This window comes from Stenella coeruleoalba (assembly GCF_951394435.1).
Source record: "Stenella coeruleoalba genome assembly, chromosome: 2".
NCBI lineage: Eukaryota > Metazoa > Chordata > Mammalia > Artiodactyla > Delphinidae > Stenella > Stenella coeruleoalba.
Genome location: NC_137147.1, coordinates 178,395,161 through 178,410,755, shown reverse-complemented (window position 1 = coordinate 178,410,755; position 15,595 = coordinate 178,395,161). Strand labels below are relative to the sequence as shown.

The window sequence follows — 15,595 nt, the reverse complement described above, 5'->3', positions numbered from 1 at the left end:
GTCTAGCAACAGTAGGGGGATAAATCAGTTGTTGGATGTTCACCCAACGGAAGGCTGTCCAGCAGAGAAAATGAACCAGTTACCGAAACATACAACATAGTTGAACATAACAATGGTAAGGTTGAGTGAAAGAATTCAGACATAAAATGATACCATTTCTATAAAATCTGCATAACAGGCCAAGTGAATCTATGGTCTCAGAAGTAGGGACAGTGGTTGGTTCCCTTTAGTGAGGAAGGAGGGAGTAATGATTGGCAAGGGTCAAAGGGGGCACCTCGGTGCTGGTAATACCTAGTTCTTGACCTGGCTGTCGGTTATATAGGAGTGTTTACTTTGTAAAATCTCATCAGACTGCACACTTCATAATTTGTGTATCTTTTAGCATATATGTTATATATCAAGAAGAATGTTTATTGGTTTGTGGATCCCACAGCTTGTGGGATCTTAGTTCCCCAATCAGGGACTGAACCCTGGCCCTTGGCAGTTAAAGTGTGGAGTCCTAACCACTGGACCACCAGGGAATTCCCAAGAATATTTTAAAAGTTAAAAAAATTGGCCTACTTCCAAGCCCAATTGTGTACATATCTGTATAGGGCTGCCGTAACAGAACAACAAAAATATATTTTCCCACAGTCTGGAGGCTTGAAGTCCAAGGCCATGGTGCTGGCAGGGTTGGCTCCTGGTGAGACCTCTCTCCGTGGCTTGGGGTCAGCTATCTTCTCCCCCCGCCGTCCTCTCAATGGCCTATTTTTGTGTTCATGCACATTCCTGGCGTCTCTGCTTTGTAGGGACACTGGTTCTACGAGATTAGGGCCCCATTCTTATGACCTCATCTAACCTTAACTACCTCTTTAAAGACCCCATCTCCAAGTACAGTCACATTGGGGGTTAGGGCTTCAACATATGGATTTGGGAAGGGTCCCCTATTCTCGGTTATTAAAAAAAATAAAAATTCCTTCTCTTTATGTAAACTGTTCACATTTTCAACCTCTAAAATATTTAAATCTCATTAGTATTAAGAGCACCTAAAAGGACCAAGTTTAAAAAGTCTTAATAATATACAGTTTGTGAAAATGGAAGTCTAAGATTTTCAAAATTATATGGAAAGTATTTTTAATTCAAGGGCAGGAATAAAATCGAATTATATTTTTACATAGAACCCAGTGATATGGATCAAACACCATTCCAATATCAATTACACACATGCCCTAGCCACAGACGAGTAATATACACAGACGCATGTCACCTGTTTAACAAATCAATTGCTGGTGATAAAAAAACATTCAAAAGGAGGGCTTTCAAATGATTTAATCTAACATATACTTGTTGTTACTACCTACCCCGCATTTCTGCAGATCCTCTGATGAAACCATAACCTGTTAAATATTTAGCTACACCATAGTGGCTTTTGCTTATTCTTCAAATGATAGCAAAATATGAATGTGGTTCTAACAGAACAGAGATTAAATTACCAAAGGAAAAATACAGTGTTTGACTCAGCATTCTTGCCAAAGACTCTGGTTTTCCTTCTGTGATAGAAACAAGCTGGCAGTTCAGGGTTCATGATGCCTGTATAATCAGAACCCCAAATCCAGGCCACAGCAAGCACCTCATTTTACTGAGGTCCAAGGAGCTGGGTCTTTGTTTCAAGGAGACGGACCTTTGTTTCAAGGAGACAGACTTTTAGGATAGATTTTGTTTTCAGTCTTCTGACATGCCAAAACATGGCAATAGGTATCTAAATTGATAGTAAGCCGTTCCGCAGCTCTCTTTATCGTTTATAACTGTGTTTCACGCACAGAATCTCATACGTCACCGAGAACACAAAGTCAGAAGGAAATTATCACAAGGAAAAACAAATTCCAGTTACCATACCCAGTGTAGCAATCCCTCCTAACCTTCTGGATTAAGTTATCAAAACTCCAGGACCAAAAAAAAAAAAAACTCCAGGACCAGGGGAATTCACAGCCAACAAGACAATTGGAAAATGGTACCCGGCGACTGCCTTTAAAAGACATTTTTACAGAGCTCAATGAGCCCTAATTTATTTCTATCACAATATCTCGCTCACTTGAAACACGGCGGTTTTTCTTTCCACGCAGTTTCAACCAGCTGCCTGTCATTTTGTGTGGCTTTGCTGCAGTCTCTATGTGTCCTAAAAAGCTTACTTGTTTCTGCTTCAGGTACTCCAGCGTTCAGTCCTGAGATGATTACTCCCCAGGGTCAATCTCCCTGTCCCAGAGGCAGAATAAATATGGAGGCTTGAAATGGGAAAGGCCTTGAGCGACCTTCCTTTAAGAAGCTCACCTTAGCTAAGTCACTATTTCTCAAGGCTCTTCACTCAGACCGAGGACCCTGATGCCTGAATTCTGCCCACGACAAGACCAGGCCCACGCACACACCTTTAGTGCCCCTCGCACCCCTCCCAGCTCCTCTGCCACCATCAGAACATGGCTCCAGGGTGGGCCCTCACGTGGCTTCATCTTCCTTTCTCCTTCCAAATGTCTCTTAGCCACACAAAAGCTCCTCTCCTTCTTAACCAGCTGTCTCTTTCCACCTTCCCACAACCGAAACAATCCCAACGAGCAGAGACCACACCCAAAGTTTTTTCTGTAAGTTACTCAGACTTACCGTTGGTGCCCTTGGTGTTGCAAGGAGGGAATGGATGGCTGGAGGCGGATCATCGTTTGTCTGTGCTGGGAAAATGGAAGGAGGCAGCCACAAGCCAAGGACAAAATCCTCACGGACGCTACAGGTCGACATGTTTAGGCTGAACTGCCGCTAACTAACTGGGGGGAGAGACGCGGGGAAAGGACCCCCAGAGCAGTGGGGAAAATGCCTTCCTTCCAGTAGAGAGGAAGCAGCTCTTGCAGTTGCCAGCCATCGTCTTGAGGAGCCAGCGCTCACAGACCAGAGATGATTTATGAGCCTGCTAGCCAAAAAGGGGTGGTCCTTCAGCCAGGAAAGCAGGTTCTCTCTAGCACGCTCCTCCCCCACTTCCTCTCCACCCAGAAGCATCAGATGAAGATACGGCACACCTACGCCTGATGAGACTTTCGCCTCACCTGGAGCCTATTATCCTCCGAGATCTGGCTGCCTCTACTCGTCCTCTGGGAATGAAAGTCCTTTCTGTAACCACGGATGAGAGCGTTTCCATGTCAAGGGTCCTGACACTGCCTAGGGGGCAGTTCCAAACTCCTGGGCAGGAATCCACCTTAACTAAGATGAAGGCTCTGTCTCCAAAGCAGTTTCAGTTATGCCTCCAAGATACCATGTGCTCTATTTGACCTTACTAGCCTCAACCGACCGTTTCAAGAGCAGAGCCAATCTTCTCTTCTACAATTCAAGCCCCAGGTGGGAAGAAGAAAACTCCTGCTGGAGGAAGACCAGTATCTCAACTTTACAGCTGGTGGTACGGATGCCCACCGCCTGTCTCCCTACCCCCACCCCCCGCAAACCCCCCAAGCCTGGAATCATTTCTCCTGGGGTTCATTCATGCTGTTCTGAAGAAATCCTCTGTAATGAAGTTTGCGTTTCTCTTTCCCCAACTTGCCAGGAGAGTGTAATTATGACACATATGGTCTCACTTAAAATTTAAATATATTAATTAGGACATTCAACGGCACAACTTTCACTTCAACTAAAAGCAAGTACAATAATACTATATAAATCATAGGGATGACGCTGTAAGACCACCTCTAAAAAAACCAAAAGTGAATTCATGTTCATAGACTTCTCCAAACCATGAATTTAAGAGCACCCTTACCTGGCGAACGAAACTATTTGAGGTAGTGTCAGAAGAAGTGCTCCCATCGGATCCTTTAAATCTGTTTTTCCTTCTGGCTCCTTTTCCATATGACTACAAAAAAGAAGACAAAAAGACAAATGAGATTATTATTAGACTCTCACCCAGGAATCTAGACCTAGCTCTAGACAATGTTCTAGATCAAGACAAAGAATGATTGTCATCATATGGGCATGATTATAAAGTTACTGGTGACCATATGATATCACTTATATGTGGAATCTGAAATATGACACAATGAACTTATCTACGAAACAGAAACAGACTCACAGACATGGAGAACAGACTTGTGGTTGTGGGGGGTGAGAGGGGTGGGGGAGGGATGGAGTGGGAGTTTGGGATTAGCAGAGGCAAACTATTATATGTAGGATGGATCAACAACAAGGTCCTACTGTACAGCACAGGGAACTATATCCAATCTCCTGGGACAAACCATAATGGAAAAGAATATGACAAACAATGTGTATATATATATATATATATATATATATATATATGTCTAACTGAGTCACTTTGCTGTAGAGTGGAAATTAACGCAACACTGTAAGTCAACTCTACTTCAATAAAATAAAAATGTTAAAAAGTTATTGGTGGAATCACAAATATTTATTTCAATTCAGTGAGTTGATAGGGAGGAGAGGTTTCTGGAAAAAGCAATTCAGAACTGGTGAATTAAAACAATTTATGCTCTCTGTTAGCATATCTGTGGTTAAGAGGCAATGGCCACTAAAGATAAGGCATTAAAAAAAAATAAGCATTTCTGTGCAGGAGGGACTGTGGCCGTTGTACTGAGAGAGGAGAGTAACTGGTCAGAACCCTTCAGAGAGCATGAAGGCAGTAGGTTCGTGCATAATGAAGTACTGTTCCCAGGGGCGCTCAACAGCCAGTGTTTGCTTCTTTTCATGTCTTAATTTGTAATTCCACAGGTGTTCCTATACTGGGGTGGTCCTTGCACACGGTGGCTGTGGAACATCTGGCAGTATGAATTCTGATTACCTTTACATAGGTAAATAGATTAGATAGTTGAGAGACAGATGATAGGCAGACGGATAGATAGGTAGATAGATAAGTTGATAGACAGATAGACTGATCTAGATGGAATATGAATGAAGCCTGGTGCCAACTCTTCACATTATTGGATGGATCTAGAGAATGTTTTGAGAGATGTTGAAACAGCTATAGAAGTGGTAGCGAATTATACAAAATTAAAATACTTTGTACAATTTTCTGGCCCATTGGTGTAATGTTTGAATATGAAGTGAAAAGATTGTGGGGTTTTTTTTATTATTATTAATAGGAGTAGAAAAGAGTTTTATTTGAGCCAAACCGAGGACTATAGCCTGAAAGACAGACAGCCTCTCAGATAGCTCTGAGGAACTGCTCTGGAAAAGCATGGTTTTCAGCACAGTTTATTTTTTCTTAATTTTATTGAAGTATAGTCGATTTACACATTGTGTTGGTTTTTGCTGTACAGCAAAGTGACTCAGTTATACATATACATGTTCTTTTTCATATTCTTTTCCATGATGGTTTATCAGAGGATATTGAACTTAGTTCCCTGTGCTAGACAGTAGGACCCTATTGTTTATCCAAAAAGCTTGCTTTTTAACCACTTAATTATTTTGCTGAGAAGGCAAAAAATAAATGTTATGGAATAGTAATAATAAGAAGAAGAAGGTAGCATTTAAGAACAGGATGTTAAAGGTAAGACAATTTGTCTCAATAACAGGGTAGGGCCAAGCACAAACATCTACAAATGAACTTGCTTCTTCTAATATACCTACAGCTTACACTGAGAGCAACACGAAGACTAAACTATGCATTCATCGACGGTTAATTCTAGGCATGGATAAAGTTACTGAGAAAATTACACATTAAAATATAAGTGAAAAATAGCTCAACACCGAGCTTTCCAGATAAATATACACAGGCGGGAATCCTACTATAGCTGACCTTAAAAGTGGGGATATTGGGCTTCCCTGGTGGCGCAGTAGTTGAGAGTCCGCCTGCCGATGCAGGGGACACGGGTTCGTGCCCCGGTCCGGGAAGATCCCACATGCCGCGGAGCGGCTGGGCCCGTGAGCCATGGCCGCTGAGCCTGCGCATCCGGAGCCTGTGCTCCGCAGCGGGAGAGGCCACAACAGTGAGAGGCCCGCGTACCAAAAAAAAAAAAAAAAAAAAATGGGGCTATTAAGGCTTGCCTCCCAGGGTGGTTTTAGGTATTAAATGAAGGAATGTATTTATAGCATTTAGTATAAGACCTAGCACACGGTAACGACTCAAAATAATATTTTAAAAAGTGATACCCACATAAGAGTGAGAAGAGCGGAGGAAAACTGGGCTAAAATGTATAACGTGTTTAGAGGGATCTGGCCCACAGAGACTTCATTAGACGATCAGAATTTACAAGTTTGCTTTTTTGAAAAGCACCATGTCCAGGTTTTACAAATGAGACTTTTGTTATATTTTATACATTCGTATGGTTTTCATTAAAATGGAAATATTTTATAAACCATAATATACGTAGCACTTAGGCAAGCCGAAATCTCTTACAAACATTTGTGTTGTGAGCAATTTAGATGAATTTGCACTCAGTGAGGGGGTGGTATAATTTTAAAGCAAAAATTTGTCTTAAATATGTTTGTTCTCTTCCAAGTATCGAAGCGATTTATATAATACAAATGTGTTTCCATGGCATTTAATTAACTCGGCTTCATAAAAGGAAAGACAATCTAGGCTGGGCTTTCATAATACAAGGTTCTCTTCACGTAACAGCACATTCTTCTTACTTCTGTAAACATTATTCCGTAAACTGTTGAAAAATAACATTCTTTCAACAATGGTCTTCCTTTTCCAATTTTTACAGAAAGGTTTAGACAAATGTGTCTTCCAAGGCCTACAACGTTTAAAGTCTGAAAGTTTCCTTAAAATTAAAAGAAACCTTTTTTCTATTATTCCATATGGAAAAATACTTATTACCTTGAAAGCATTTTCAAGGCCTAACGTGTTTCCTTGGGGGAAGGTGAGAGCAAATCTGTGTCAAGTACACTATGTACCTTCATTCGGAGGTACATAGGTACATACACTATGTACATAGGTACATACACTATGTACATACACTATGTACCTTCAATAATAATAAATTATTTTTGAGAACAAAGACGAAATATTCTCTCATCCCAATATCCCCGTGTCCTTCCAGCATCATTTGGACATGGATGGAAAAAGCTTCTTTGAAATTCCATCATTATCACTTATTTCGGATTTTTAATGATAAGTATGTTTCTACTATTCAGCTGCTTTGGAGTATAAACTTTTTCATGGCTGCTGACATTGCCCGGCAGGCACTGTGAGAACCACACAATATTTAAGACAGCCAGTCCCAGGGGAGGCTGCAGTTCTCTGCAAAAAAATGAGACACATTTAAAAAGTCACTTTAATTTTTCCAGGCCCCTGGGAACACTGTTCACAAACATGGTTTCAGGTGTACTTAGCTACCAATGCAATGTGTCTACATTGGATTATTACAGGTTTCAACTGTACTAAGAAACAGGTTTCAACCGTACTAAGAAACAGAAAAAATGATGGCATACGGAATTGCACACAAACTGGTGATAGTTCTGAGAAAAAATATCTTGTTCTTCAATCACTGAAATGCAGGAGGGATGATTTATTCAAAGTGTTTCTGCTTAACAGTGTTAAAGCAAATTCCTATTCATTATATATATTTATTTAAAACCAAAATAGATATGCTTAATTACACCTCTATTCTATTTACTAATTTCAGCAGTAATTTCTCTCTTATAGTCTCCTTTTTTAAAAAAAATTTAACTGTCAAAAATGACACCTCAAAGACTAGTTACTTTTTATAACAATATCCAGGATCAAGAAGAAGCAAAGTTAAAGCAACTTTTGCAAACTTAATAGTCCATTTCTATGTACTTTAAAAAAGGCTGGTGAAAATTTATACCACCATTACCAAATGAAGTTGCCTTTAATTCCATGCATATTTAAAATCAAGTCCATCTGACTAAAATGACTTGTGTATTGGTTATTCAAAATTCTGGAAAATAAGGACCAGAGTGTTTCATACGAAGGAATTTTTTTTAAAAAAGGGAAGCCCAACCCTCACCCAAATAATAAAAGACAGGAAAGATTAAGTATTCAAATATTTAGTTGCCTAAATGGGGAAAAGAAGTATAGTTTTCTTAATTGGCTACTTCAAATGCCGCTACTTTTATGACTAATGGGGTTTCTAAAAATTTTTTTTAACAACACTAAGTATATAAACATCTGATATATGAAACAATTAATAATTAGAGCCAGAGTTTCAGGAAGTAAAAGGAAGAAGAGACAGGGGGTATGTCCGGAGGGCTAAGTGTACCCCATAATACTCTCCATGATGTATGCAGACCCCTACATCCTTATGGAACACAGTCTGAAAAGTCACTGATTCCCACTCAATTGCCTCTTGGTTATACACAGCTTAATTAAAAAAACCAGTGAAGTCACCACAGCAAATAGGAAAAAAGAAAACCATACGTTTGAATTCCTTTACTCCTCCTAAAACATCAGCCAAATTAAGTAAGATTTCAGAAACCAGAAAGAAATGGCCACAAATATATAAATGACTTATTAAAAAGATCTCCACCATTCATCCGGATGTTAATATCAGTTTCATGTGAATGACTGTCTTCTTTGACACTAAATACTTTTCAAATTGGACTGTAATCTTAAAAATCAACAAATAAATGGCCACACTTCCACAGGTGGTTGAAATCTCATTTCTGTATGACTGAAGTAGACGGTAACAGTTAATTACAGAAGCTGCCAGTTAAGTGGAGACTTCAGCCCAGCCTTGCACACAAAGTTGGCTTGGCGGCCCCTGGGGGCAGCTTTAAAAATGTCGCTTCTGTGGTTGATGAATAAGGTGACAGTTCTCCTACCTATGAATTGCTCCCCATGAGCAAAATGCGGATGCCTGAAATTAATTTCTATCCCTCTTGATCAGCATTCATTGATATTTATCCCTTCGAACTGCAGACTTTCCTCATTTTAGAGTCGGAAGCGAAGGAAGCCGAAACTAACTGGAGAGGAATATGGAGAGGAATCAGACACGAAATGTCCTCATCTGTCAACAGTTTAGCGTGAATGAGGCTGTCAGATCTTTCACTAGGGGAGAAGTCACTGAGATTCTTTCCCTAGAAAGAGGGGAATCAAGTTCTCTATATGGATCAGTTTACACAAAAGCAGAAAGGACTCAAGAAGCAGCATAAATAGCGCTCTTTTGGGGGTCTTGCAGGTAGAGAAGGGAGGGGGGACGAGGCCAGGGCGGGAGATGCCCGGGGCCAAGCTTACCTTCTTCACAATCTATACCTCCAGCCAGTTTTGGAAAGAATTCTAAGACAGACCCAGTCACTTCATTAAGGTGTCATCATTAACCCGAACTCCCTGTTACTGTGAAAGTCCGTGTGTGCCACAGACTCTTGGTAGGATAGAGACATGTCCCCATGGTCACAGAACCAAAGAGGGCCACCCGCTACCCACCCCCCTCAGGGTTAACATATTTTGCTCAGCTTCTCTTGAAAGGCCCGAGGCTACAGACTGCATAATTCAATGCCATCAGGTAAACTAATTCTTCACACAAAAGGAAAGACAAAAAGAACGGGAACATAAAACCACACGGCTAACTCAACCTCCAATCACTCAAATCATCAGATATTATGTCTCGCATTTTAAAACACACTCGGAAATTCTGATGAGCAGGTTTTAAAACTTCTCCCGGGCGGCATCAGAGCAAAATCCCACTGAAGGGGCAAGTGATGGGGGTCAGGAGAAAAGGGGGCAGCAAAACCTAAAGCCCAGTACCCACGTGCACTGTGCTGAGAGACCTCAGAGACTGAACTGGACCCGGAAGTGTCTGGCAAAGTTTCTGGAAAGTGGTATTGACCTGGGGGGAAGGGCTGCCGCTCTCTTCAGATAAAGCACCGCCTGGCTCCACGATTCAGGCCGCTGCCAGGAGCAAAGCAAACAGGCCATCTGCTTACTGCCTGTTCACCTCCAGGTGCGATGGCAGGTGCTGGTTACCGTCTCTTTAAGGCCTGAAGTGCTGAGCTACCGCTCTCCTTCTCACTCTTTTCCTCCTCTGCTGCCATCCTAGACTCAGTTCCCTTCACCCGGATTTTGCATACACCCAGCCTCCATCCAGATCTGGCCAACTCCCTGGAGAATTCCCGGGGCTGTACTTTAGACTAACGCTGTCCAATAGAAATCGAAGTCATATACATAAGAGGAATTTTGTAGTAGCGCTGTGAAAAGGCAACAGGTCAGATGAACTGGAATAGTGTATTTGACTTAACCTAATATACCAAAAATATTACCCTTGTGACGCACAGTGGATGTAAGTGTACTAATGACATGCAGAATGATATTCTTTGTTTCCTATGAAGTCTCTGAAATCTGTATTGTATATTTTTAGTTTACCTGCATTTTTAGTTGATCTGTAATCTGTGTACTTATTTCACCTGTATTTTTCTCTATTTTAAAATGTGTATTTTATATTTACAGCACATCTCAGTTCAGACTAGCCACATTTCGAGTGCTCAGAAACCACGTGTGACGAGTGGCTACCGTGGTGGACAGTACAGACTTGGAGGGACAGCGTTCAGTTAGCACCTCGACTCTGGAGGCAGACTGTCCACATTTGCACTGAAACTGTTCAGCAGGTTACCTAAAAAAGGGATGCAATGTGTTTAGACCTGAACTTTCCGGCTTTGCAGTTAGATTGTCACTCACTTCTCACGTAGGAAATAGATCTATTTTGTTTATGACCGTGTGCTGGGGGGGAAGGGGTTGGAGTATATGAGGGTGCCCCCTCCCTAGGCAGGATTTGTGACATAAAAAAGAACAATGGGCAGTCTGGGAAGCTCCAGCTTTTGCTTTGCTCATACAGGACTCCCAATGTACTCCAGAGGTGAAAGAGAAAGGATTCTTAAAACCCATGATTGCTGAGAGACACTGTCTGCAAATGAACATTCCATTTCTCAGGAGAATTACTATGACTTGGTGTCACAAAACAGAGAGATGCTCCAGAGACAGCCTCTTCTTCTCAGGCCGTTTTACTGCTGGCCTGGCCGGCCCAGAGACATGGAAGACGTGCCTTGCCAAGTTTTCACTGCGCTGTGATGTCACGAGTTATGAGGTCTCAAATAAACAAGGCAATGTTTCCCCCAAATAATGGCTGTGATACGAACATGATTCAAGGAAGATTGCTTTCATTTTTGGAAGGTAGAGAGAGCAAGGAGATGGACGCTGATGCAGCTGAATATTTATACCTCTTCCCCGCTTCTAATATGCATTCCTCCCTCCCTCTCTCATTCCATCACTTGCAATTCCTGTGGCCTGGGTCTCTGGAATGCGTCCATCTGTAGTTCTGTCCTATCTATTATCGTTTCTCTCTTTTCAGTTTAGACCTTATCACCTCTTGTCCAAACTGTTACATCAATCTCCGTTCTGGCAGCTCCACCTCTAGACTCCCAAGACCCCAAAGCACCTTACAGAACACTCCCAGGAGAATCTTCCCCATGAGCTCTTATACTGCGCCTTCCCTGAACCTCTTCCAAGGTTCTCTGTTTTTCAATACGTTGCAGGTTCCAAAGCCTCCAAGATGTGGCCTCAAATTGCCACAAACTGTCAGACTTCTGCTTGATTATGCCCAATCTGTACCTGTCCACGCTCTTTCCAAACTAGGGATTACAAACGTATCAGACTTCTAACTGCTGTGACTTGGTGTCCTGAATAGCTCCTTACCATCTCTCTGAAAGTCTGTTGAAATCTGACCCATCCTTCAAACCCCTTCTCAAATGCCGCTTCTTGCATGAAGCCCTTACAGATTACTCCAAATGGAGTACTTGTGTTCTCGACTCCTTTGCAACCATCTAAGATTCAGTACTTCTCTTAGCGTCCCATGCTGTACGACTGTCATCGCTTTGTCACCCTTGCAGCTCCTGGAAAGTACGTTCTTTGGAGGCAGAAAGTGTGTCTTCTCGTATCTGAATCATTTCCGTGTGGCAGCTGCATCACAAATACTTGTTGCCTTACGTTTAACTACATAAATCACAAAGTAAATAGTATCTCTTATCTGAATGCAGTCATGCTTTCTGTCTGCCCTAACTTTGATCTCCAGGAATTCAGGAACTCTATTTTTATCCTAAGAATAAAAACTCAAAACAAAACCCCCAAAAACCCTTGAAGGAAGATCAAAGAGAAAAGCGGGTTTAAAAGTTCTTTCCTCTATCAGTATTCAAGACCTTCATCCTAGAATAACAGAAGTCCCCGAGTACACTTCTCTCTCTCTCACGTAACCTGGTGAGTATCTAGATAAAATCAGGAGTCTAGAACAAACGTGACAGGGGTTGGTAAGAATTCAGGTCCCCTGGCAGAGGCTAGATGGAAATGTAGGTGGTTAGTTACATGCCCCCGCTGGGCTTGTGCAGCCAAACAGCCCGAGGCTGACTAAAATCTAGCTGTTTTACCTCTAGGAAAGAAAGGAATTCCTCTATGAAAGACATGGATTTCTGAGGATACAAGTGATTGCCTTCTACATTTTTCCTCCATCCCAAATCCAAATGAATGATGTGCTTTAAGTCTGCACTCTTAACTCCCAGTGGTAAAAGGAAGTTCAACAAAGCTCCAAGATCATGCCACCAGAACCAACGTTATTAACAGTGTCAACATAGCTATAGCAGTCTATTTCTACCACCTACCAAAACAACAAAGCAGCAAAACACTTTATCATCACTGTGGCCCACTCCTGCCCCCGTAACTACAGTAAAGAAGACGGACACGCTCTCTCGAGCATATACAAATATAAAATATATAAATTACGTATTTAGAAATTTTACATAAACATAAAGCTACACAATCTTCCCACATTTTCCGATCTAGCAAACGGAGGCTTGAAATCAACAAGGCAGTATCACTAAGCAAAGAAGACACACTTCTCCAAAAAGTGATGCCTGAAAGGTAACCGTGACCTCTTCACCGCGACTCGCCAAGCAGCCCACCGTTAGGAGTCTCAAGTCTTGTTTCCCTGCTAGGATAGAAGTTGAGAGACTCCTTACCGCTGAGAACTGGAGGCGTCTGTAATCCAAACGGTACCTGCCAAAGCCTTCCGTAAAAGCCACCTTATCCGTGCCCAGCGCCTGCAACTGACATCTCCTATTTCACGACGAGCAGCAAACCGGAATCTCCCCAGAAACCGCTAATACTGAAAGTGGTCCCGGAGCTCCCCGAGACGGCTCACATTTCAGGGCCAAGGGAAAAATGAAAACTTTCGCGTCCCCAGCGCGCTCTCTTCGGCAGGGGCCGAGGGGTCCAGGCAAGCCTTGGCCAGGGCCACGAGGGGAGCGGAGCCGGCCGCGCGGCGCAACGCCCAGGTGCCGAGGCGGGTCACGGGGGAGGCAGGGGCGGAGCGTCCCCTCCCACGCCCCCCACTCCCACCCCGGCTCAGAGCCGGTCCGGCGGGGTCGGCGTCGGAGCGGAGCTGCGGAAGCCGAGCCCCTCCCGGACCCCGCCCCGCACTCACGATCTTGAGCAGGTCCAGTCCGCTCGCCTGGTCCATGGCTCTCCATGTGCCTCTCCCGGGAAGGGGCGACGAGGGCTGGCCGCGGCAGCCTCCGAGGACCCCGAGGTCTCCCCCGCCCCTTCCCTCCCTCGGGCTTCGGGGAAGCCGAGGAAAATGGAAGCCGGAGAAGAGCCCGGGGCGCGGGGGGGGGGGGAGCGGGGGGAACGGGAGGCGGAGAGGGGCAGGGGCGCCGGCGCCCGCAGGGGAGAAGGGGGTGGCCACGCGCGGGGGGAGGAGAAGGCGGCGGAGGGGGAGACCCAGGCCGGAGCGAGCGGCCGGGCGAGGGATCCGGGCAGAGGCGGCGCCGGGAGAGACGGAGCTCGGCGCCCGGGCGGCTCACAAAGAAAGGGGCGGGCGCGGCGATCTCGCTACCTGTGCGGCCGCTCCGAGCGCCCCCGCGGGAGCCGCGTTCTCCGGCAGGTCCATCGGGATCTCTTGCGCCACCGCCGCCGCCGCTGTGGGAGGCGACTTGGACAGGTCGCTCTGGACCATTGGCGAACGGTCGGCCGGGAGCCAGCAGCCGGCCCCCGGCGGCGGGTCCCCTCCTCCGTTCCCCGCCCCCCGCTGCAGGGGCCGCCCGGGGCTCGCGGCGCTCAGGGCGCGGGGCGCGGCCGGGCCAGGTTGCGAGCGAGGCGCGGGGCAGCCGGGCGGCGGGGGGCGCGGGCAGGGCGAGCGGCGAGCGGGCACTGGAGCCGCCGGCGCTGGGGCAGGTCCTCGCCGAGAGGGAGGGCGCTCCGGCCGCGCGAGCCCAGGGGGAGGCGCGTCGGCCGGCGAGAGTGACAGGCCACCGAAAGGCCGAAAAGTTGCCCGCGGGAGGCGCGGGCCGCCGGGGCCCCGGCGCAGCCGCTGCGCGTCGCCGTGGCACGCGCGCTGGAAAGTTTTCAAAGCCGCGAAAGCCAGGCCTCGCTCCCGGGGGCTTCCTTTCTCCGGCGGCCGAGCTCCAGCCCCTCCGCGCCCCACGAGCCCGCGGGCGGGAACAGGTCGCTCGCCTCGGAGACGCGGGAGGCTCCTCTCCGCCCCTGCACGCCCGAAATCTGTCAAGGCCTCGCGCGGCCCCGGGCAGCAAGTGTCTACTGAGGACCTCCCATCCCCATCGACCGCTGGAGGCCCTGGACGGCGGCAGTGACGAGGAGCCAGCAGAGAAACGCCGCCGGTGACCCGAGGATTGCGGCCCCGCCCGAATCTGCAGCTGGCCTGGGCTCCTGGGTCCAAATCGACCCACTTCCAAATCCGAAGTTTTCCCTTTATGGCTCCGGGTTGGCTTCATCTTTGCCAACTGCTTCTTCCCTCTTTCTGTAGAGTTGAGAAGTCTTAATATCCCATTTTGGACGTGCAAGCATTTCCTTAGGATTCTGAACTCTTGATAAGAGAGTAGCAGCCGTAGCAAGAATGTTTCCTTTACGGCATAACGTTCAGCTATTCCTAATAAGACGTATTTTTTGTATTACAGGGTAGCTCGTATTTCAACAACTTTTACTACAGTGGAACTTTATGTAGAACAAGTTTTCCCGGCATCGGTGTGGTTTTTGTAACAATTGAATGTAGACAGTTCTGGATACTGAAATATACACACGGAAATTTACTACCATAGGCTTCAGCTGCGTTTTATATTTTGCCATGGTGTATTAAATTATTATGGGATACAGTCCTTGTTCTTCTCAAAGATAAATGCATCCACCTCCATCATACAGTGATCTGAGTCAGGCTTAAAGAACAGGTGTTGGTTAGGCATATCCAAAATGTCATTGATTTTCTTAATCTTCGGGGTTAAAATTGTCATTTTTATTTAAGTGTGACTGAAGGTTCAAAAACAAACTCACAGAATAAGATACTAGATGTGTGGTTACCAGAGGGTTAGCTGAAGTCAGTCAAAGGTAAAAACTCCCAGTTATAAGATATCTAAGTACTAGGGATGTAATGTACAACGTGATAAACGCAATGAACACTGCTGTCTGTTATATACGAAAGTTGTCGGGAGGGTAAATCCTAAGCGTTCTCATCACAAGGAAAATTTTTTTCCTGTTTTTTAAATTTTGCATCTATACGAGATGATGGATGTTCACTAAACTTATTGTGATAATCATTTCATGGTGTATGTAAGTCACATCATTATGCTGTACACCTTAAACTTATGCAGTGTTGTATTTCAATTAAATCGCAATAAA

At 44.9% G+C, this 15,595-nt stretch overlaps 1 protein-coding gene across 6 annotated transcripts in view; it reads right to left on the bottom strand.

Annotated features, from left to right (window-relative positions):
• CACNB2 (calcium voltage-gated channel auxiliary subunit beta 2) overlaps positions 1-14,680 on the bottom strand; it is a 401,769-nt gene extending 387,089 nt beyond the window's left edge. For 2 of the 6 annotated variants that reach the window (XM_079914389.1, XM_079914392.1), the window contains exons 1-2: positions 13,803-14,680; positions 3,767-3,859 (exon numbers count right to left, since the gene is read on the bottom strand). In XM_079914389.1, coding sequence (XP_079770515.1) covers positions 3,767-3,859; positions 13,803-13,922 — 213 coding nt within the window. In that variant the 5' untranslated portion in view covers positions 13,923-14,680. Of the gene's footprint in view, positions 1-3,766; positions 3,860-5,758; positions 5,982-6,932; positions 7,060-12,927; positions 13,019-13,391; positions 13,462-13,802 lie in introns of those variants that run through there. The other 4 variants (XM_079914397.1, XM_079914390.1, XM_079914395.1 and 1 more) reach the window with 4 other exon arrangements.
• Between the last annotated feature and the right edge of the window lie 915 nt (positions 14,681-15,595).